Source organism: Cucurbita pepo, chromosome LG16, assembly GCF_002806865.2.
Source record: "Cucurbita pepo subsp. pepo cultivar mu-cu-16 chromosome LG16, ASM280686v2, whole genome shotgun sequence".
NCBI lineage: Eukaryota > Viridiplantae > Streptophyta > Magnoliopsida > Cucurbitales > Cucurbitaceae > Cucurbita > Cucurbita pepo.
In genome coordinates, this window is record NC_036653.1 from 2,038,443 (window position 1) to 2,060,837 (window position 22,395).

The following is a 22,395-nucleotide window of genomic DNA, read 5'->3' on the forward strand; positions in this document are numbered from 1 at the left end:
GTGCATGCAACCGTCTTCTAACATCACAATATATAATTGATGCAAACTATGCATGCCGGCTCAACGGGGCGATGACCTCCATAAGGCACCCAGAACACGAAGTTCACGTTCAATGGGGCGAATTGATCCATCAAGCACCCGGAACGCGGAATACACAATTCCAATATAAACTAAACGCATGCATATGTACGGCGGAAGCTTAAAGCATACAAGCAACACTCAGATAATTCACCCAATACAATCATAACAATCAATCTGACTAATATTTTACATGGAGAGCTAATCTGAAGCAAAATTACTAGCATGCATGCAATCCAAGCGAATCCTACAAGTATTTTTTCCTAAAAAAATATTCCCTTTTAATTGGCGACTATCAAAAAAATCAGAAAATGTTACGAAATTCATATTAACTGCATTCAGTATAAGCTCAAGACACATAAGGGCCCTAACCATATTTCGGCTCGTGATCAATCCATAGATACCGATAGAAAATAAATAGGCACTTAGAATAAGTACATGTTCGAGCATGATTGACCAACTCCTTACCTGGTTGATACGTGCCTTTTTGCTAGCATTTCTTTGCCCGTGAGGTGTCCAAAAATACTGATTTCTTTAAATTAGGTCCCTATTAACGTAAAAATAGTATTAGAATTAGAACCGGGACAAAAATTGGGCAAACAGAGGGCAAACGGGCCAAAATGGCCGTTCCACGTGCGCTCACGCGCCGGCAGTGCATTAGGAGTGCGAGGGCCACGCGCGTGGGAGTGCGCCAGTCGCAGGTCGCACGCGCGCCTACCACCCGCAGCAGCTTCTGCGCAGTCACGGGTCGGCCGGTCCAATTCGGCTCAGCTCAGCTCACGTTTGCGATTCGACTCGGCTTTGCAGGCTACACGTGTCATCGCCTCGTTGGAGCTGCGTTGCTCCAGCTGATGGTCGATGCGTGTCTAGCGCATGTCACGCCGCCCACCGCCGCTCGCCGGCCGACCTTTTTTTTTTCTTCTTCTTCTCTATACTCTCCAATCTGAAACACAGTGTCCCCTTTCCGATTTTCATATCTTTCAATTTGTAGATCGAATTGATATGATTTCTTCGGAAAAGTTCTAGATCGTGTTACGGGCTACGTCCTAGTATTTTTTTTCTAATTTTTTGCTTGATTACCGGATGAGTTAAGAGCGTCGAAAGTTTGCTCACCGTTCTTGAACGATTCTCGAATCTTCACCTTCGAGTTGAGGTGTCGGCCAAACTTCTTCACAGATCGTGCGTAGAGTTGTTCCTAGGTGAATTATATGCATTTTAGGACTCGATTCACATAGGAAAAACTTACCTCGTGAAACGTTCTTGGATCTTGACGGAGTGTTGGCCTCACTAGCCTCTTAGTCCTTGTACAAGTCTCGTCTGAAGGTGGATTTCGACATGGTCCGATAAACTTCGCGGCTGATTCCTCTCCATTTTCTCTCTAACTCTCTTTTCCTTTACAGGGGATTTGATAGGGTTTTCTTTAAACCCCTATTATGGCTAGAGGGGCAAAAATGTTTTATCCCTCAGTTGACTTGGCTTTTTTTTTTTTCTTTTTTTTTTTCTGGCGTTACAAACTCTCCCCTCCTTAGAAACTTTCGTCCCCGAAAGTGGATATCTCTTGGAAGAGTTCGGGGTAAGCTCTCCTCACGTCCTCTTCTCGTTCCCAGGTTGCCTCTTCCTCACGGTGGTTACCCCATGAGACCTTTACCAAGGGAATATCTTTGTTGCGCAACCGCCTAGTGTCTCGAGCCAAAATTCTGCTAGGCTTCTCCTCGTAAGACAGATCTTCCCAAAGAGGAAGCATCTCATGCTCAATAACATGAGTAGGGTCTAGAGTGTACTTTTGCAGCATGAATACGTGGAACACATTGTGCACGACGGCAAGGTTCGGTGGCAGGGCAATTCTGTAAGCCACAACCCCAACTCTTTCTAAAATCTTGAAGGGGCCTATGAACCTTGGGCTCAATTTCCCCTTCTTTCCGAACCTCAACACCACCCTCATAGGGGCTACCTTCAGGAACACGTGGTCACCCACCTCAAATTCGAGGTCCCTTCTACACACATCTGCATAGCTTTTCTGTTGGCTTTGTGCGGTGAGTATCCTCTGCTTTATTTTCTGCACCGCTGCATTGGTGACCTAAACCAACTCTGGTCCCAGTAGTTGCTGCGTGCCTACCTCTTCCTAAAACACCGGTGTTCGACACCTATGTCCATACAGTGCCTCAAAGGGTGCCATCTGGATAGTCGCTTGATAACTATTATTGTAGGCAAACTCCATTAAAGGCAAATGTTCGTCCCAGCACCCAGAGAAATCTAAGAAACATGCTCGCAATATATCCTCTAAAATCTGGTTCAGCCTTTCGGTCTGTCCGTCCGTTTGAAAATGGAACGTTGTACTGAACCTCAACTGAGTTCCTAGTGCTTTGTGAAGACTCTTCCAAAACTAAGAGGTGAACCTGGTGTCCCAGTCTGATACTATGGACACTGGTACCCCGTGCAGGTGTACTATGTCCTTGATATATAACTAAGCCCACCGATCCACTCGTTATATAGACTTTTCTGAAATGAAGTGGTCGTTTTAGTCAGTCGGTCTATAACTACCCAGATGACGTTGAAACCGTGCTTTGTCTTTGGCAAACCCGAGACAAAATCCATACAGACTGCTTCCCATTTCCACTGAGGAATGTTCAGGGGCTGTAGCAATCCTGCTGGGCACTGCCTCGGGGTCTTTCACCTGCTGGCAGGTCAAGCAACGGCTTACGAAATCTGCTATGTCCCTCTTCATTCCGGACCACCAATAGTATCTTTTCAGATCCTGATACATTTTCGTACTTCCAGGGTGGAACGTATAACATGTATCATGGACTTCGGTCATAATATCTTTTAAGATTCCCTCGTCTCGGGGAACGCACAAGACGGTTTTTTTTCTTCTCTTCTAGCGTTACAGTAACTATTCCCACATGTCATGCGGCTGCAAGTATAATTAGCATATCTTTGTAGTAAACTACTAGGTATTCTCCTTTGTCATGAACGAGACTTGTTGATCCTTGGCAAGTTGTTGTAGTATAGTGGTAAGTATTCTTGTTGTAGTACAATGGTAAGTATTCCTATCGGTCACATTGTTTTTTTAAATGTTGACCTAGATATTTTCCACAAGTCCAAATCAACCAAATCATTTTAGTATAGTGTAAGTTTGATATTAAATTTTGATACGTTATTAGATGACATACTTCTAACTATGTCCATGATTGTTCTGCTCTTGCAACAATTAGTGATTGTGATACTATGGTAAGTAAAATAAGAAGTCTTTGTTGTATACACGTAAGTATTCCCCGCTAGTCATGAAGGTAATTTTGGTTTGATTCATGCCTAGTTGTTCTAGTATAGTGGTAAGTAATCCTACCAATCATGCGGGTCACCTGAGTTTGATCCTTGGTAACAACATAAATATTTTAAATCTTCTTTTTCATTCTTTAAGAATATTTGTTACGTTTATCCTTATCCTTTGATCTGTATCGTAAGTATTCGTGATTGTCACGTGGGTGATTCGATTTTGATCCCTGACAAGATAGCATACTTCTAACCCTCTCTATAATTGTCCTATTCTTACTTATCCTTTGATCTACGCATACCAAATTAACACATCATTGTACTATTCTTGCAACTATACTATTTTGTTGGGGAGTGTAGGGTACAATAAATCGTCTATTCATACCATTAGCTTGGAAGAAAAAATAATCTCGTGAGACGTGGACTCTCCACTCTGGCAAGAAACGGCAACACCGAAAGACTATAATAAGTCAGTGCAGTAAAATTAAGAAGTCTTTGTAGTAAGTATTCCCCCGAGTCATGAGGATAACTTTGGTTTAATCCTTGCCTAGTCGTTGTAGTATAGTGGTAAATATTCCTACTTGTCACGCGGGTGACACGGTTTCGATCCCCGGCAATGGCGTTAATTTTTTAATTCTTCTTTTTCATTGTTTTCTTTTTCTTTTTCATTGTTTTCTTTTTTAATAGATCTTCAATTTCATTATCGAAGAATATTTGTTGCGTTTATCCTTATCCTTTGATTTATATCGGGTTGACCTGGAGATTTTTGTCAAGTCCAAATGAACAAATCATTGTGCTAAAGTGTGAGTATTCGTGATTGTCACGCGGGTGATTCGATTTCGATCCCTGACCAGATAGCATACTTCTAACTCTGTCCATGATTGTCCTATTCTTGCAACTATACTATTTTGTTGGGGAGTGTAGGCTACAACAAATCGTGTATTCATACCATTAGCTTGGAAGAAAAAATAATCTCGTGAGACGTGGACTCTCCACTCTGGCAAGAAACGGCAACACCGAAAGACTATAATAAGTCAGTGCAGTAAACTTAAGAAGTCTTTGTAGTAAGTATTCCCCTGAGTCATGAGGGTAACTTTGGTCTGATCCCCTTCCTAGTCGTTGTAGTATAGTGGTAAGTATTCCCGCCTGTCACGCGGGTGACCCGATTTCGATCCCCGGCAACGTCGTTAATTTTTTAATTCTTCTTTTTCATTGTTTAGAATTTTTTTTTTTTTTTTTTTATCGATCTTCAATTTCATTATTGAAGAATATTTTTTGCGTTTATCCTTATCCTTTGATTTATATCGGGTTGACCTGGAGATTTTTGTCAAGTCCAAATTAACAAATCATTGTGCTAAACTGTGAGTATTTGTGATTGTCACGCGGGTGATTCGATTTCGATCCCTCACCAGATAGCATACTTCTAACTCTATCCATCAGGAGATTTTTGTCAAGTCCAAATTAACAAATCATTGTGCTAAACTATGAGTATTCGTGATTGTCACGCGGGTGATTCGATTTCGATCCCTGACTAGATAACATTTTTCTAACTCTGTCCACGATTGTCCTATTCTTGCAACTATACTATTTTGTTGGGGAGTGTAGGCTACAATAAATCAATATTCTTCTCGTATCAAGGTATTTCAAAGCGATGGTGGTACCAAATTTACTAATGTTTCAAAACTCATTTACGTAATTCTAGCATCCACTATCAACTCTCTTGTCCATATACACCTGCTCAAAATGGTCGTGCTGAGAGAAAACATCGGCATGTGACTGAGACTGGCTTGGCCTTTCTCTTTCACTCTCATCTTTCTCCTCGTTTTTTGGTTTACGCCTTCATNATATACACCTGCTCAAAATGGTCGTGCTGAGAGAAAACATCGGCATGTGACTGAGACTGGCTTGGCCTTTCTCTTTCACTCTCATCTTTCTCCTCGTTTTTTGGTTTACGCCTTCATTACTGCAGCTTATATTATCAACCGGTTGCCTACTCCACTTCTTGGAGGTAAGTCACCCTTTGAACTCGTTTATGGCTACACTCCACATTATGACAATTTTCATCCCTTTGGTTGTCGTGTTTATCCTTATTTGCGTGATTATATGCCTAACGAGCTTTCTCCCCGCAGCATTCCTTGTATTTTTTTGGGTTATAGTCCTGCTCCTAAAGGGTTCCGCTGTCTTGATCCCACCACCACTAAGCTATATACACCTGTCATGCCCAATTTGATGAAACTCACTTTCCTGCTATCCCTAGCTCCTAGGCCCAACCTCTTTCCTCTATTCCTATTTCAAATTTCTTGGAACCACATCTTCATCATATTGATTCATCCCCCCCCTACCACTTCATCACCGCACATTCCACGATCCAGTTCATCCCTGTGTGATATTTGTTCTGACCTTGTAGATGAGTCTGTGCAGGTTGATACTTCTCTTGCAGGTTCCACTTTGCCACCCTCGACTTCAAATTCGACCTCTACTGAACCTCCTGTTGATTTCTCTTCTTTGGACACTCATCCTATGATCACACGAGCGAAAGCTGGTATATTCAAGATTCGTCATCCAGCAAATCTTGGTATTTTGGGCTCATCTGGACTTCTTTCTGCTCTTCTTGCATCCACTGAGCCAAAAGGATTCAAATCTGCGGCTAAGAATCCTGCTTGGGTGGCTGCCATGGATGAAGAAATTCGAGCATTACAACAAAATGATACTTGGACTTTGGTTCCTCGCCCTGCCAACACCAACATCGTGGGCTCTAAATGGGTGTTTCGTATTAAATATTTGCCTGATGGATCTGTCGAGCGTTTCAAGGCTCGTCTTGTTGCCAAAGGTTATACTCAGGTTCCTGGTCTTGACTACACTGACACTTTCAGTCCGGTTGTCAAAGCTACCACTGTCCGTGTTGTGCTTTCTATTGCAGTCACAAATAAATGGGCTCTTCGACAACTTGATGTCAAGAATGCTTTTCTCAATGGAACTCTTATTGAACGTGTTCATATGGAACAACCTCCTGGGTATATTGATCATCGATTTCCCACTCATGTTTGTCTATTAAAGAAAGCCCTCTATGGTTTAAAGCAAGCTCCTCGTGCTTGGTTTCAGCGTTTTAGCTCATTTCTTCTCACACTTGGGTTTTCTTGCAGTCGCGCTGACACGTCCCTTTTTGTCTTTCATCAGCAATCTAACATTATCTATTTGCTTCTTTATGTTGATGACATTATTGTTACCGGCAACAACTCATCTCTTATTGACAGCTTTACTCGCAAGCTTCATTCTGAGTTTGCTACCAAAGATTTGGGTTCTCTCAGTTACTTTCTTGGTCTTGAAGCTTCACCCACTCCTGATGGTCTCTTTATTAGTCAGTTAAAATATGCTCGAGATATTCTTACTCGTGCTCAGTTGCTCGATAGCAAACCAGTTCACACTCCCATGGTTGTTTCTCAACACCTGACTGCTGATGGTTCTCCTTTCTCTGATCCTACTCTCTACAGATCTCTTGTTGGCGCCCTTCAGTACTTGACTATTACGCGTCCAGATATTGCCTATGCTGTCAATTCTGTCAGTCAATTCTTGCATGCCCCTACTGCAGATCACTTTCTTGCTGTCAAACGTATTCTTCGCTATGTCAAAGGAACACTCCACTTTGGTCTTACCTTTCGTCCATCCACTGTTCCTAGTACGCTAGTCGCTTATTCGGATGCTGACTGGGCTGGTTGTCCCGATACTCGTCGTTCTACATCCGGCTATTCTATTTATCTTGGTAACAATCTGGTTTCTTGGAGTGCCAAAAAGCAACCTACTGTCTCACGCTCCAGCTGTGAATCTGAGTATCGTGCTCTTGCCACAACCGCTGCTGAACTTCTTTGGGTTACGCATCTTTTGCATGACCTCAAGGTCCCTATTTCACAGCAGCCCTTACTCTTATGTGACAACAAAAGTGCTATTTTTTTGAGCTCTAATCCCGTTTCTCACAAGCGGCCCAAACATGTTGAACTGGATTATCATTTCCTTTGAGAACTTGTTATCGCTGGCAAACTTCGCACACAATATGTACCATCTCATCTCCAAGTTGCCGACATCTTCACAAAGAGTATTTCTGGACCTCTCTTTGAATTTCTCAGATCCAAGCTTCACGTTCGTTCAAATCCGACGCTCAGCTTGCGGGGGTGTTAAGGATAGTTGACCGTTCATTATCAGGAAAATATCTAAATATTTGCCTTATATTACGGGTTACCATATTTGCCATTTTATTAAAGGCAAATATATTGTATTCATTTATTATTCCTTTCTTTTATTGCTATTTCCATATTATTTGTAATTTACCATATTTCTGTATTGTAAATGATTATAAATAGGAGAACTCTCACCCCCATTTAGGTGTGGTGGATTTCTATTCATACCATTAGCTTGGAAGAAAAAACAATCTCGTGAGACGTGGACTCTCCCCTCCGGCAAGAAACGGCAACACCGAAAGACTATAAGTCAGTGCAGTAAAATTAAGAAGTCTTTGTAGTAAGTATTCCCCCGAGTCATGAGGGTAACTTTGTGTTGATCCACACCTAGTCGTTGTAGTATAGTGGTAAGTATTCCCGCCTGTCACGCGGGTGACCCGGGTTTGATCCCCGGCAACGGCGTTAATTTTTTTTAATTCTTCTTTTTCATTGTTTAAGAATATTTTCTTTTTTTATCGATCTTCAATTTCATTATTGAAGAATATTTGTTGCGTTTATCCTTATCCTTTGATTTATATCGGGTTGACCTGGAGATTTTTGTCAAGTCCAAATGAACAAATCATTGTGCTAAAGTGTGAGTATTCGTGATTGTCACGCGGGTGATTTGATTTCGATCCCTGACCAGATAGCATACTTCTAACTCTGTCCATGATTGTCCTATTCTTGCAACTATACTATTTTGTTGGGGGAGTGTAGGCTACAATAAATCATCTATTCATACCATTAGCTTGGAAGAAAAAACAATCTCATGAGACGTGGACTCTCCACTCCGGCAAGAAACGGCAACACCGAAAGACTATAAGTCAGTGCTGTACTGTGGTAAGTAAAATTAAGAAGTCTTTGTAGTAAGTATTCCCTCGAGTCATGAGGGTAACTTGGGTTTGATCCCCACCTAGTTGTTGTAGTATATTGGTAAGTATTTCCGCTTGTCCCTCGGGTGACCTGGGTTCGATCTTCGGCAATGGCATTAATTTTTTAAATATTCTTTTTCATTATTTAAGAATATATTCTTTTTTATCAATCTTCAATTTCATTATTGAAGAATATTCGTTGCGTTGCGGTTATCCTTATCCTTTGATTTATATCGGGTTGACCTGGAGATTTTTGTAAAGTTCGAATTAACAAATCATTGTGCTAAAGTGTAAGTATTCGTTATTGTCACGTGGTTGCTTTTATCCTTTGACTTATATCGGGTTGACTTCGAGATTGTTAGTCGTTGTACTAAAGTGTAAGTATTCTGATTGTCACGTAGTTGCTTTTATTCTTTGGCTTATATCGGGTTGACCTCGAGATTGTTAATCATTGTACTCAACTGTAAGTATTCGTGATTGTCACGCGGGTGATTGGATTCGGTCTGTGACCAAAAAATATATTCTATCTATGTCAATCATTGTCCTATCATTGCAACTATTTTATTTTGTTGGGGAGTGTGGATACAATAAATTGTCTATTACTACCATGAGCTTAGTAAAGCAAAAAAAAACATAAAACCCGTGGGACGTGAACTCTCCATTCCTACCTGGACCGCAACAACGAAAGATTATAAGTCATTGTAGTACATTGGTAACTAAAATTAAGAAGTGTATGTAGTATACTCGTTAAGTATTCCCCAGTCACGACGGTGTCTAGAGTTTGATCACTTCCCAGTCATTGGGTATAGTGGTAAGTAAACCCGTCTGTCACGCGGGTGACTCAAATATTTGCTACGTTTATCCTTTTGCTTATATCGGGTTGGCACCAAGATTGTTGGCAAACCCAAATTAACAAATCATTGTACTAAAGTGTAAGTATCGTGATTGTCATGCGGATGATTGGATTTCGGTCCTTGACCAAAAAACATACTTTTAACTCTCCCATGATTGTCCTATTCTTGCAACTATTCTATTTTGTTGGAGAGTGCAGGCTACAATAAATTATCGATTACGAACTTGGTAAACAAAAAAAAAAAAAAAAAAAAAAAAAAAAAAAAAAAAAAAAAAAAAAAAAAAAAAAAAAAAAAAAAAAAAAAAANGACGTGAACTCTCCATTCCTACCAGAACCGCAACACCGAAAGATTATAAGTCATTATAGTACCATGGTAAATAAAATTAAGAAATTTTTGTAGTATACTCGTGAGTATTCTCCCAATCATGACAGTGACTAGGGTTAGATCCCTACCCAATCATTGTAGCATATTGATAAGTATTCCTACCTGTCACCTAGTTGACCTGGGTTTGATCCTTGACAATAGTGTAAATTAGGCAACGGCGTAAATGTTTTAAATCTTCTTTTTAATTACTAAATAATATATTTTTTTTTAATCTTCAATTTTGCATACGGGTTAACCTCAAGATTTTTGGCAAGTCCAAATTTACAAATTATTGTACTAAAGTGCAAGTATTCGTGATTGTCACGCGGGTGGTTAGATTTTGATCCCTGACTAGAAAACAAGCTTCTAACTCTGTTCATGATTGTCATATTCTTGCAACTATTCTAGAGTGTAGGCTACAATAAATTGTTTATTACTATCATGAGCTTGGTAAAAAAAAAAAAAAAAACAAAAAACTTGTGACTGAATAACATATTTTATTGGAGAGCGTATGCTACTACTATAAATTTTCTACTAATATCATTAGCTTGACGGAAAAAAAGTCCGGTCTCTCTCCGAACAAGGTTTTTATCAATTATTAATAAAAACTTAATACCTCTTTTTACTATTGAAAACAGACTCGAGGGAACATAGCATCTTTTTCTTGATTTTTCAAGCATATTTTGAATGATACCCACCTTTGCATATTAATGCAACGTTCTTAAATCCTCAAAAGTTAGATGCTCGTATATGCATGGCCAAAAGCAAGAATTGTCTCCAAAGTTTTTGAAGCAAAGGCGATTTTTGGCATAATTTTTGCAAGTAATATGAACATTTTGTTTACATACATTCTTACAATTGTTAAACACTTCACAAATTTTTATCCTATACTTTTCTACAAAAATGACATATTAAGATAAATAATCCCGACACACTCCTTAGGTTTCTTTATGGCCTTCAAGGAGCCATATGAGGTGAAAATCTCGATGTTCAGTTCTGTAATAGCATTAAAATCAGTGATGTTATTACCAACTATGATTATCTAATAGTTCGAGTACAGTTGATATAGTTGAGGCTCAATCAAAATATAGTTTCATATTTACCACATATGATTGATATGTCGTGAATCAATAAATCAGACATCTTCTCTACACAATTTGACACTCATAAATGTCCTAATTAATGATACTTATATAACACTCAATTGTGGCTTTGTTAAATAATTGTCTACCTCTTCTTTTACACTTCCTCGAAAAGCTCCATGAACTTGATTGTCACCTATTCCACCAATTCTATCGTTGTAGGTCCTTCAATGTCTATTCATCCCCTTCGTGCCCGTTCATCCTCTGCTCATGTGCTAGTGACTCTACAAACTTATCAATAGTTAAGATATCTAAGTTATTAGACTTTTAAAGTGAACACGCAACATAGTCAAACCTTGAAGTCATTGATCTCGAGACAGCGACTGTGCGACACTTGTTTTAACCAAGCGAACAAGTTAGCCTTCATAAATTCGGATGTCGCGAACAACATCGGCATATGTGCGGGCCTCGAGTCACGTTACGAGAAAAGGTTTAGAAAACGTGAGCGATGAAATACATTGAAAACCGGTTTGAAGAATTGAAGAAATCAACATTATATGATTATAAGCAAAGAAACGAATACCACGGCTTAAATAACTTATAACTCAGGGTAAGAAGAAGTGACAATCAGTCGTATCCCCTACATCACATTTTGGGGCATTTTAGCCCTTGCGGATGTGACATTATTTTTTTGAATGATCACCACTTGCATGTTTTCACCATGAATCTTCATTTTATTTTCTATGTTGAGTGTCGAGCAAAGTACGCATCAACACTCTCACCTTTTTTCATCTATAGAATCCCACGAACTCCGTCCCGAATATTTTGAAGTTATGCTCTATTGACTCTCATGGAACCGTGATATTAATATTTCATAGTTCTAGATGAGTAAGTCCATAGTCTCATTATGAAATATTTTAAATGAATTTTTTCGCGCATTTTAGATACGTTATATATGAAGTTGAGAACTTGATTTTAATAGGAAATTGGTACTAGAGATCTAGGTTTATAGATTTCATAGATTAGCCCCATTGTTGATGTATCGTTGTCGTGCTAATACGTCGTTACCATTAGATATGTCCATAGAAACATCTTGAGCCTTAGACATACCTGACGACGGTGCATTAGAAGGGGCCATAGAAAAATCATGAACCCTACATCACAGGATAGTCTACAAAATTTATAAACCACGAGGTCTGATAATTGTAGTGACCCTAGTTTCCTATTGAAAGTAGATAGGTTTCTAGTACAAACGGTAATGACCCTAATTTTCTATTAAAATTAAGTTCCCACTCCATACATAACATATCTAAAATGCGCAAAAACTACATGAATGCACATACCCTAACGTCGGTCTCATGACCATCAACGCAATATAGTAAGGGAGTAGAATGTAGCTCGAAAGAGACCTGTGCTTTCTTATCAAATCTTTACTTTTTGTTAGGTTATGATCAAGTAGAGTATTATTTTAAGGAAAAAAATATTTATTTTTCTCTAAAATGAATAGGATAATATGAGATAAAAGTGATTCTGTTTTTTCAAATGGGTTAGGATTGCTAGTTCTTTCCATACATACAAACAACTACAAAACCCTCAAACTTTCTAAAATAGGGTGAATAGAGGCAGGATGACTTGACGTCGTCTCCTGCCTTTTAACTAGTAGTCTATTCAGGGTTCCAACCTCAACGTTTGGCAACTAAATATAGAGTTGTGCTCGTTGCGGGACTTAACCCAACACCTTACAGCAAGAGCTGACACCCATGCGCCACTTGTGTCTGCCTTCTCGATGGCACCCCTCTTTCCAGAGGATTCGCGGCATGTCAAGCCCTGGTAAGGTTCTTCGCTTTGCATCGAATGGTTGGGTCCAATCCCAACTATCCAAAAAGGAAACCATGTTGTAACTTCGTTGGTTGGCGCATTGTACCACGATTTAGAGGTAAACATTATAGGTATGGTCCATACAAAGTCGAGACTGGACTCAATGAACAAACCACATGAAAACTCACCGTTTACTCCTTCAAATAGTGGTTCCGACGACAGCGACGTGGGTGATTGGCCGTGGCTGTCGGATGCGCAACGACAACTGGCGGTGGTCATCCGACGTGCAGTGGCGGTGAGTACAGCATGAGCGATGGTGGCACAGGACGATGCAAGCGGTGCACGGCGGCAGCGTTTTAAAGAAGGAGAAGATGATGATAAAGAGGAAGAACAAGACAACGGCTAAGGTTTGTGAGTGATTGGCTCAAGAGTTGTTTGAAAGCCGGGGAGAGTTTTTGGCATCATTTTTGCAAGTAATATGAACATATTGTTTAGCTACGTTATGTTTTGCACAATAAAATATTTCTTTGGAGGACAGACTCTGTATACTCCATGTTGCATCAAAATAATTATATCTTATAGAATCCCACAAACACGTGTGAAAAGAGTTCTAGAGATGTTATATATAAAGTGGAGACCTTGACTTTAATAGGAAATTAGGATCATTACGAAGTCTAGGTCTATAAATTTTGTAGACTACCCTACGAGATAGACTCAAGATATTTCCATGACCCCACAACTGATGCACCGTTGCCGTAAGGTATGTTCATGAAAACGTCTTGAGCCTTAGGTATACCTAACAACGACGGTGCATCAAAAGGGGTCATGGAAGCATTATGAGCCTACTTTGTAGACTAGTCTACAAAATTTGTAAACCAAAAGCTCGAGTAACTGTAATGACCCTAGTTGAGGTAGGTTTTTGGTACCAACTGTAATGACCTTAGTTTCTATTAAAATCAGGGTCCATTTATAATAATTCATAACGAGAACATGGGCTAACCCGTTTAATATAGAGTCATTAAAACAATGTGGCAGAAAATAAATAACATAAATTTAAATAAAACAAATTACACCTAACTTCGGTGATGTAATAAATAGGATAATATCAGATAAAAGGTGATTACCTTTTTTTCTCTGTTTTTTCAAGTAGGGTAGGATTGCAAGTTCTTTCCATAAACAACTCCCCTGGGCAAGCTGAAACTTTCTAAAATCGGGTGACCAATCACACATTCAATATGATTGGAGGCAACCCCTAAAAGAGAGCATAAGTTTCTTGTATTCATAAGCTTATTTTCAAAAGCAAAAAAACCAAAACAACATGATTGGTTATCAAGCAGAGTTTTATTTGTTCCCCAACGTGTTTTAAAAAAGAGTCAACATTGTTTCACGTCGATTTAGTCGGTTTTGAACAATATACAATTTCTTTTTTACAATGAACTTCGTAGATTCCAAAGGTGAAACGACTAGGTGAACTTTCATCATATCATGTTAAAACGACGTAGAGACTCTTTACCTCTTTTCTCGTCTCATCATTTCGGTGTGGCAATGAGCAAAAACACAGCATCCACCACCAACCAAAGTATCTGTAAATCAAGAAAGGGGTTGAAAAGACTGGATCAATATGCAGGTCTGATAAACAAGCAAACTCAAAAGTTATAATGCATTTCAAATCACGCAAGAACATTGAGAAAAACATTCATCTTCGTCACGCTAATCATACGATGAAAGAAAATAGCATAGGGATAATAAACCGTTACCGTGAAAAACTAAACCCCAATTTTGCTACTCAAAGTGAAAGCATATACATTTATTAAAAACAGAGTATCTTTGAAACACTGATGTGTTTGCAAGCTAAACAGATGCAGTGCAGAAGTAACCTTAAAGAACTTCTATAACAAGCAGATCAAACATGCTGTTCAAGCAAACTGGATTCCGTTCAATATCCCTAGACACTAGATCGTAAATCTTTTGGCTAGAGGATTTGAACAATCAATATCGTGTTACACGATGACTTCGAAAACTCGAAGGTCTATTTTCCAGACTCTTTTGGGCTTCTTGAAAGTTATTTTTTATGCTTTCAATAACAAAAAATGAAAACATGTACCGCTAACTACTTTTAGAACTCAGTGACACAAATGTACAACCTAAGAACAAATACTGTCCCAGTAAAGTCGTTACGCAAACTACTTTTAGAATGTCGAACATCCTTAGTTTGTTTAATTAGAGTCGAACTTCCCCAAACTACTTTTAGAAGATTATTACAAACGAATGGAGGTTCCTAATGAACATCCATCCGTTCAACCTATTGTCTAAACATCTTCAGAAAGCTCCCAACCAAGGAGAAACAGAAGTTGAAATCTAAATATGGAAAACATGCAAGGGGAAAATGAAAGAATTCCATTATTTATGAAATGCAGAAGTAAATTTAACTTGAATAAGAGTTCGAGCAAACCTTGTTCCATCGTTCTTTGCCTGTGTATGAAATGCATACGCGAAATAGAAGACCGCTGGCCTTAGTTCCCTTAAAATGATTATGTCTTTGCTAAACCGACCTATAATTCATGTCATTTTTGCGTGAATGATCCCTAGGATGCACTAAGCTCCTGAGGACTGGCTAAGGGACTGACTTTTTAGAACAAACTCAATCCTGATTGTTCATTTAAGAAATTCTGTATTTTCATCTTTCGAAGTTGGAGAGAGTGACTTCAGAATAATGTCTAAGAGTAGCAAGCATTTGTTCTAATTGAGTAATCTTAGAAGAAGCTGCTTCAAACATGCCAACATGAACATAATTCAACGAGCATAAAATATATATCTTCGACCAAGAGGTTCAAAGTTTGAATCTCAAACACTTCTAAGTATATCAGAAGTATTCAGAATGTTCAAAATCATCTTTCAAAAGCCAAGAAACACTGTTCATCTTTCATATTAAGTGAGTTTAATATGAATTTTGAAATAATAACAAATGTTCTTAACTCATTCAAAACGCTTTTCAAAATGATTTTAAGAATCATAACGATACTTTAAAGTCACTTTAATGTTCTAACCACTAAATAATTACTTCTCCCAATCTTCCAAAAATGTTAAGCAAAAGTATTTTCCTTAAAATGTTCACATGACAAACTGTTTTACTAAAAGACATCTCATTAATGAGCAAAAAACAACTTCAAAAATCTGGAAATCGCACCAAACAGGTCTTTAGAACTACTAAAATAGCTGTTCATAAACAGTAAATCTGTGACAATAGTTTTACTCGTTTTGTAAACAAAAACAGAAAGCTATCGACAAATTCTTTCCATCATAACTCTCAAATCGCACTTAATCGACAAACTAAATATCAATTTGGAGACAGCAGAAGGAAATGAAAAGTAAAGAAAGAAATCACCAACGAAGAAACCTAAAATTTGAGTGAAACCGAGATGCGAAGAACAGGGCGGGGGATCATTGCACGCAAAAATGACAAGAATCAGAAGCTGGAAATTGAGAATCAACAATTCGAACACTGGAAAACAATAAAAACAACAAGAATCAGTACAAGAAATTGAAAAAATCTGAGTATCGAATGAAAGTACGAAAGAGGAGCAGAAAAAGAAGCATACCTAAGGACGGAAATCGGATGGAAAGAACAGAGATGAATTGATTTGTGGTTTAGGGTTTGTGGAAATTTGAGTCTCTGACTAGTTCTTCCTCAATTGGTGATTTGGGAATTTTCCAACGAAGTTTGCGGTAAGTTCTAAACGAGATCTTGACTTTAATTTCATGTGCTCTAGAAGTAGCGGTGCGACTCTTTATTGTTAATTATTATTATTATTTAGGTTTTGTTTCATATTATTCATTATTATTTTTTAATTAAGCTTTTTATTTTTAGTTTTTCTTGCTTAATTCTCTATTTCTAAAATATATTAAAATTTAAAATTTACCAAAAATAGCATAAAAACAAGCACAAATTAAAAAAAAATAAAAATTATATCTTGTTTTTGTTTTTGAAATTTCATTAAAAATTCAATTTTTTTATTTAGAAAAAAGGTAAAAAAAAAAACATAATTTTTTAAATCCTAAAATTAAATAATAAAAAAATTATATATATATAATCCGTGTTAAAAAAAAAAAATAGATGTCATTTAACTTAATCTATACTTATTTAGACTCTGTTTTAAACTTACATCGGAGTTCAAACAAATAAAAAATTCATGATTAGGTTGGTTCGTGAATTCCCTTAAAACTAAATTAATTTAAACCTTATTTACGTTAATTGGTTGTTAATTAAAAAACGCAAGACAAATATATATACATATATTTATAATTATTATTTTTAGTTATTTATTCTCGAACAACTTTTAAAATAATTTTTAATTATTTGGTGGGTTACTTTTTAAAATCTCAATTATTTATTTAAAAATAAATAAATAAATATTTTAATCCGTTATTTAATTTTTTAAAAAAATTAGAAATTGGGTGGGGGCAGTATTGGAATTAAGTTAATATTGAGTTGTCCGTCAAGTTATGGGCATTAATGGGAGTTAAGTATGGGCCCACACGGTTGGTGTAGGTGTTATTACCATACAAACTCAAAACATTTTGTATATGTCCAATTCTAGGGATGGTAATAAAGTTGGTCACATCCTCTTGTTCGGATTGCTTTTGAGTAGGGACGGTTCATTAAAGTTGGTCGAGCTCGTTGACCTCGTTGAATAGAGGTCCAGAAAGTTTTGGATTTAATGATGGTAACGATCGAAGAAAACGGAGTTTAAGAAAGTGGTTCAGGTAGCTCAGCTGGTTAGAGCAAAGGATTGAAATCCTTGTATAAAAAGGGTCGAAAGGACACGTAGCTGGAACCTGATTTGGAAATTCAAATTGAAAGAGGATGGGCGAGTTTGATTAATACGCTTTCATTGCTGGAAAGCTCGAGAATTCTGGCAAAGACTCAACTGCAAGAGAGAAGGTTCAACCGATTATGAATTAGGGTTATTAAGAGAATTGAGCAAATGTGTACTATAGGAAATATTCCGAACCTCATGCATCGGGGAATACCTTTTTTTTTTTATAATGGTACGAATACGTACATTACAAGGAATATCATTATATTTTATCATAATGTTGCGACGGTCATTATTCCTACTCGGTGTCCTGCAACAGCACTAGAGAATGCTAGCCCGACCAAGAAAGGGGCTCAGGAGGTGTGCAAATCGACTGATGGGTCCATACTCACACGTGTAGGTCGTGTCCCCGACCAAGAAAGGGGCCCAAGAGGTGTGTAAATCGACTGATGGGTCCATACTCACATGTGTAGGCCGTGTGTAGAATAGTAAATACACATCCAATTTCCTGCTTAGGAAAATCGTGGTAGATCTATGCTCGACACAGTAAATACACATTCAATTACAGAATAGTCCGACAACTCAACCCAAGCTAACTAAAAAATAGACGGTTGGGTTGTGAAATTATTTCACGTTATTTGGGTTATCAGTCCAATCACCTCGAACTTTTGGGTTAGTTCCAAAAATTTACTCCGTCCAACCCATGTACACCCTTAATTTCCAATAGCTGATAGCAATAGTCGATCACCAAATGTCCGCCTATCAATCGTTTGATCAGATTACTTCACCAAACTGTCCATCACACATATTCTTCATCATAAATACTTTTGATCGAGTCTCCAAGTCATCGTCTTTTGTTCCCATGTTGCTCCATCAACGACGGGTGACTTTAATTTTAAGTCTCATTCAAATTTAAAACATATATTTTATTTAATATATCTAATATACATGTTCATGTCTCGTCGTCTTTTGTTCAACCATCTAGAACCGTCTTGGTCAAAATGTCACAATTTTGAAAGTCAACATTTTGATGTCATTTAATATTGGTTGCTTCATATTTGAAATTTGATTTCAAATATATTGGTTATGTCTTTTCAAACTTCAATTCCATTAATATTTAATGAATTGTGTGGTTGAAACTTACTATAGGTGACACTATCTTGGGGCCTAAAATCTTGATAGGGGTAGCAAGATATGCCTTTTCCTTTGCTGATATCATCTTCATTAATATCAATCATAATTGGACCAATATTTTCTAATGGAAACAACCATTTATACCTCATAGTTATAATGAAAGTTGTTGAACAATTCCATCACTTCCCATAATAGACCAAATTCGTTCGAGGGAAGATATCAATCTCTGTCGGTCAAGTTTGGTTTGATTCAAATAAATGAAAACTATATAAATTGGATTAATTCATGGATTTATAACAGATATTATTCGTTTTGGCTCGTTACGTATTGTCAACCTCACGGTTGCGTGTACTAGGGAGCGGTTTTCACACCCTTATAAGAAACGTTTCGTTCTCTGCTTCAACCAATATGGGATCTCACAATTCACCTCCTTGGAGCTCATCGTCCTCGTTGGCACACTGCCTAGTATCTGCATCTGATACTATTTGTAACAGCCCAAACTCACCAATGTAGATATTATTCGTTTTGGTCTGATACATATCGCCGTCAGTCTCACGTTTTAAAACGCGTCTACTAGGGAGTGGTTTTCACACCCTTATAAGAAATGTTTCGTTCCCCTCTCCAACTAATATGGGATCTCACAATCCATCTCCTTGGAGCTCGTTGTCCTCGCTGGCACATTGCCTAGTATCTGCATCTGATACTATTTGTAACAGCTCAACCTCACCGATGTAGATATTATTCGCTTTGGCCTGATGCGTATCGTTGTCAGCCTCACGATCTTAAAATACGTTTACTAGGGAGAGGTTGTCACACCCTTATAAGAAATGTTTCGTTCCTCTCTCTAACCGATATGGGATCTCATAATCCACCTCCTTGGAGCTCATCGTCCTTGTTGGCACACTACCTAGTATCTGCATCTGATACTATTTGTAACAGCCCAAACTCACCGATGTAGATATTATTCGCTTTGGCCTGATACGTATCGTTATCAGCCTCACGGTTTTAAAATACGTTCACTAGGGAGAGGTTCTCACACCCTTATAAGAAATGTTTCGTTCCTCTCTCTAACCGATATGGGATCTCACAATCCACCTCCTTGGAGCTCATCGTCCTTGTTGGCACACTACCTAGTATCTGCATCTGATACTATTTGTAACAGCCCAAACTCACCGATTTAGATATTATTCGCTTTGGCCTGATACGTATCGTTATCAGCCTCACGGTTTTAAAATACGTTCACTAGGAAGAGGTTCTCACACCCTTATAAGAAATGTTTCGTTCCCCTCTCTAACCGATATGGGATCTCACAATCCACCTCCTTGGAGCTCATCGTTCTTGCTGGCACACTGCCTAGTATCTGCATCTGATACTATTTGTAATAGCCCAAACTCACCGATTTAGATATTATTTGCTTTGGCCTAATACATATCGCTGTCAGCCTCACATTTTAAAACGCGTTTACTAGGGAGAGGTTTCCACAACCGACGTGGGATCTCACAATCATAGATTTCCCTGAAATTAGTTTGAGTTAAGCTTAACCAATCCATTCCAAATTTATTATTACGTTTAAAATATACTCTGTTTTTGCTGGCAATACATAAAAATTGAATAAATGGTCTAAACAACGTAATCATTATTGTCTACGAATTAAAAAAAAAATCATTTTTTTAAAATTTTAAGTTTAGACAAGAACTCGTGCAAAATTGTGGTGATGGAACGATTTGTTTTTAAAATGATAATTAAGTATTTCTACGGGTTGAGCTATGTTTGAATTGGATTAATCACATTATAAATATTTTATCTATAGATCATATATTATACCTCTAATAAACCATATAATAAGCATATATATTACAAAAATCTGAGAAATGAAAATGTGCTAACAATTTATATAAAATATTAAGTGGACGATGTGTAACATGTAAAGAGATGGGGTTGGAGGAGGAAGTTTCCGTTTCTAACTCTGTCAGTGGTGCTCAAAATTGGACTAAAACAGGAACCGCCGCCGCCGCCGGGGCTTTTGGTGGTTGGGTCATGGGGATGAAGGCCAATGGAGAGCTCTAGATTGAGATTCAGCTCAGGGTTTTCTTCCACCTCCGTCGTCAAACAGCTGCCGCTGCTGTTGCTGTTTGAATCTTCCACCTCCCTCGTCAAACAAGTACTTCCTTTATTGACCAATGGACGATGGGTTCGCGGGTCGATCCCTTGGCTATATAGCTTTCGTTTGATGTGCGTATTCCAATAGTTTTTTATCTCGTTATCCGTCCTCCCAGGTAGTTTCGCCGCAATTAGAGACCACCTTATAGTCATTATAATCATCCCGTCAAATCACTAGTCAGAATATTTGCTAAAAACCGATACAAGATATTTGTGTATAATAAAAACTGGTTAAACAGTAATAGAATACAAAATATTCGATATTTGCGTCAAATATGATATATATGGTAAACCACTCGCCTATAGTCAAATATGATATATATGGTAAACTATCATTCAAGACTAAATATACTTAACAACCAGTTGTCTCAAAAGCTTAACTAACTTTTAGGCATAAGACCTCGTGATTTGACACTTACTTGTTACCAAGCAGGCTATGGAGATTGATATATATGGTAAACCACTCTGCCTATAATAAAGAGTCAAATATGATATATATAGTAAACTGTAATTCAGAACTAAATATACTTTAGAACCCGTAATCTCAGAACCTTAACTAACTTTTAGACATAAGACCTCGTGATTTGACACTTGTTACCGAGCAAGCCATGGAGATTGATATATATGGTAAACCATTCAGTCTATAATAAAGAGTCAAATATGATATATATGATAAACTATAATTCAGGACTAATATGATATATATGGTAAACTATAATTCAGGACTAAATATACTTTTAGAACCCGTCATCTCAGAACCTTCACTAACTTTTAACATAAGACCTCGTGATTTGACACTTACATGTTACCGAGCATGCCAAGGAGATTGATATATATGGTAAACCACTCAGCCTATAATCAAGAGTCAAATATGATATATATGGTAAACTATCATTCAGGACTAAATATACTTTAACCACTAGTCTCAGAACCTTAACTAACTTTTAGATATAAGACCTCGTGATTTGACACGTACTTGTTACCCGGCCATGGAGATTGATATATATGGTAAACCACTCCGTCTATAATAAAGAGTCAAATATGATATATATGGTAAACTATAATCCAGGACTTAATATACTTTAGAACCAGTAATCTCATAAGTTTAGCTAACTTTTAGGCATAAGACCTCGTGATTTGACACTTACTTGTTACCGAGCAGGCTATGAAGATTGACGATGAGTTCGTTTTCCTCCGTAGTGAAGTTTCCTCTCTTGAGATCAGGACGTAGATAATTGATCCATCTCAACCGACAGCTCTTTCCACACCGAAGCAACCCTATTGTTAATTCAATCATAAACGATGAGAAACGATACAGTAACTAAAAGTTGAGATATTCGAATCTTTCACAGACCTGCAGCGTTCGGGAGAGATCTCCAACCGCCCTCGCCATGGAGTTTGATATAGTTGATAAGGCGTTGGTCTTCTTCTTTGGTCCATGCACCCTTGTTGGTGTGTTGTTTCTCACAACAAGGAGATCTTCCCATTGAAAGAGAGAGCTCCAAACACAGTGATTGAGAATGGGAATGATTGAAGGGTGGGAGTTGGTGGGAAGAGAGAGAAATATATATCTCCAACCTAAGGGAGTTGGTGAAGAGAGAGAAACTAAATTAAAAATTAAAAATTAAAAATTAAAATTATTTATTGAAGGGAGCCAATTGACTCGGGACTTCTTTCTTTAACGTTCTTATTCTCGGGCAGCGGGCAGTGGTTGACCGGGTTGGTGAGATGGAATC

The 22,395-nt window shown here is 37.9% G+C and overlaps 2 protein-coding genes, 1 long non-coding RNA gene and 1 other non-coding gene across 5 annotated transcripts; 1 reads left to right on the forward strand and 3 right to left on the reverse strand.

Moving 5' to 3' along the window:
* Positions 1–1,603: 1,603 nt before the first annotated feature.
* LOC111777740 lies at positions 1,604–2,842 on the reverse strand. The gene is made up of 2 exons (XM_023657454.1): positions 2,620–2,842; positions 1,604–2,142 (listed from the first exon to the last, which is right to left on the reverse strand). Exons 1-2 carry the CDS (start codon positions 2,840–2,842, stop codon positions 1,604–1,606), a joined length of 762 nt encoding a protein of 253 aa, XP_023513222.1.
* Positions 2,843–7,910: 5,068 nt separating this feature from the next.
* Positions 7,911–7,982, forward strand: TRNAD-GUC. Its single transcript has one exon. It is a non-coding gene; the product is annotated as a tRNA-Asp (tRNA).
* Positions 7,983–12,250: 4,268 nt separating this feature from the next.
* LOC111776712 lies at positions 12,251–16,332 on the reverse strand. Its single transcript, XR_002812281.1, has 4 exons — positions 16,148–16,332; positions 15,001–16,050; positions 12,737–14,131; positions 12,251–12,604 (listed from the first exon to the last, which is right to left on the reverse strand). It is a non-coding gene; the product is annotated as an uncharacterized LOC111776712 (long non-coding RNA).
* Positions 16,333–20,308: 3,976 nt separating this feature from the next.
* LOC111776970 (myb-related protein 330-like) lies at positions 20,309–22,192 on the reverse strand. Of its 2 annotated transcripts, XM_023656400.1 has the most exons (4): positions 22,014–22,192; positions 21,808–21,937; positions 21,079–21,128; positions 20,711–20,801 (listed from the first exon to the last, which is right to left on the reverse strand). In XM_023656400.1, the coding sequence occupies exons 1-4, from the start codon at positions 22,144–22,146 to the stop codon at positions 20,791–20,793; spliced, it is 324 nt and encodes a 107-aa protein (XP_023512168.1). In that variant the 5' UTR covers positions 22,147–22,192; the 3' UTR covers positions 20,711–20,790. The 2 variants fall into 2 exon arrangements, with proteins under 2 accessions (XP_023512167.1, XP_023512168.1); XM_023656399.1 differs by lacking the exon at positions 21,079–21,128 and having other exon boundaries at positions 20,309–20,801.
* Positions 22,193–22,395: the final 203 nt, after the last annotated feature.

What these genes read in the sequence shown, in the direction of transcription:
- LOC111777740 (XM_023657454.1), bottom strand. Translation starts at nt 2,842, where the DNA reads ATGTATCAGGATCTGAAAAGATACTATTGGTGGTCCGGAATGAAGAGG. An exon ending in ACGGTTTCAACGTCATCTGG is followed by an intron (nt 2,143 to 2,619) that starts GTAGTTATAGAC and finishes TCACCAATGCAG; the next exon opens with CGGTGCAGAAAATAAAGCAG.
- LOC111776970 (XM_023656399.1), bottom strand. Translation starts at nt 22,146, where the DNA reads ATGGGAAGATCTCCTTGTTGTGAGAAACAACACACCAACAAGGGTGCA. An exon ending in ATCTCTCCCGAACGCTGCAG is followed by an intron (nt 21,938 to 22,013) that starts GTCTGTGAAAGA and finishes AATTAACAATAG; the next exon opens with GGTTGCTTCGGTGTGGAAAG. An exon ending in CATAGCCTGCTCGGTAACAA is followed by an intron (nt 20,802 to 21,807) that starts GTAAGTGTCAAA and finishes AATGACTATAAG; the next exon opens with GTGGTCTCTAATTGCGGCGA.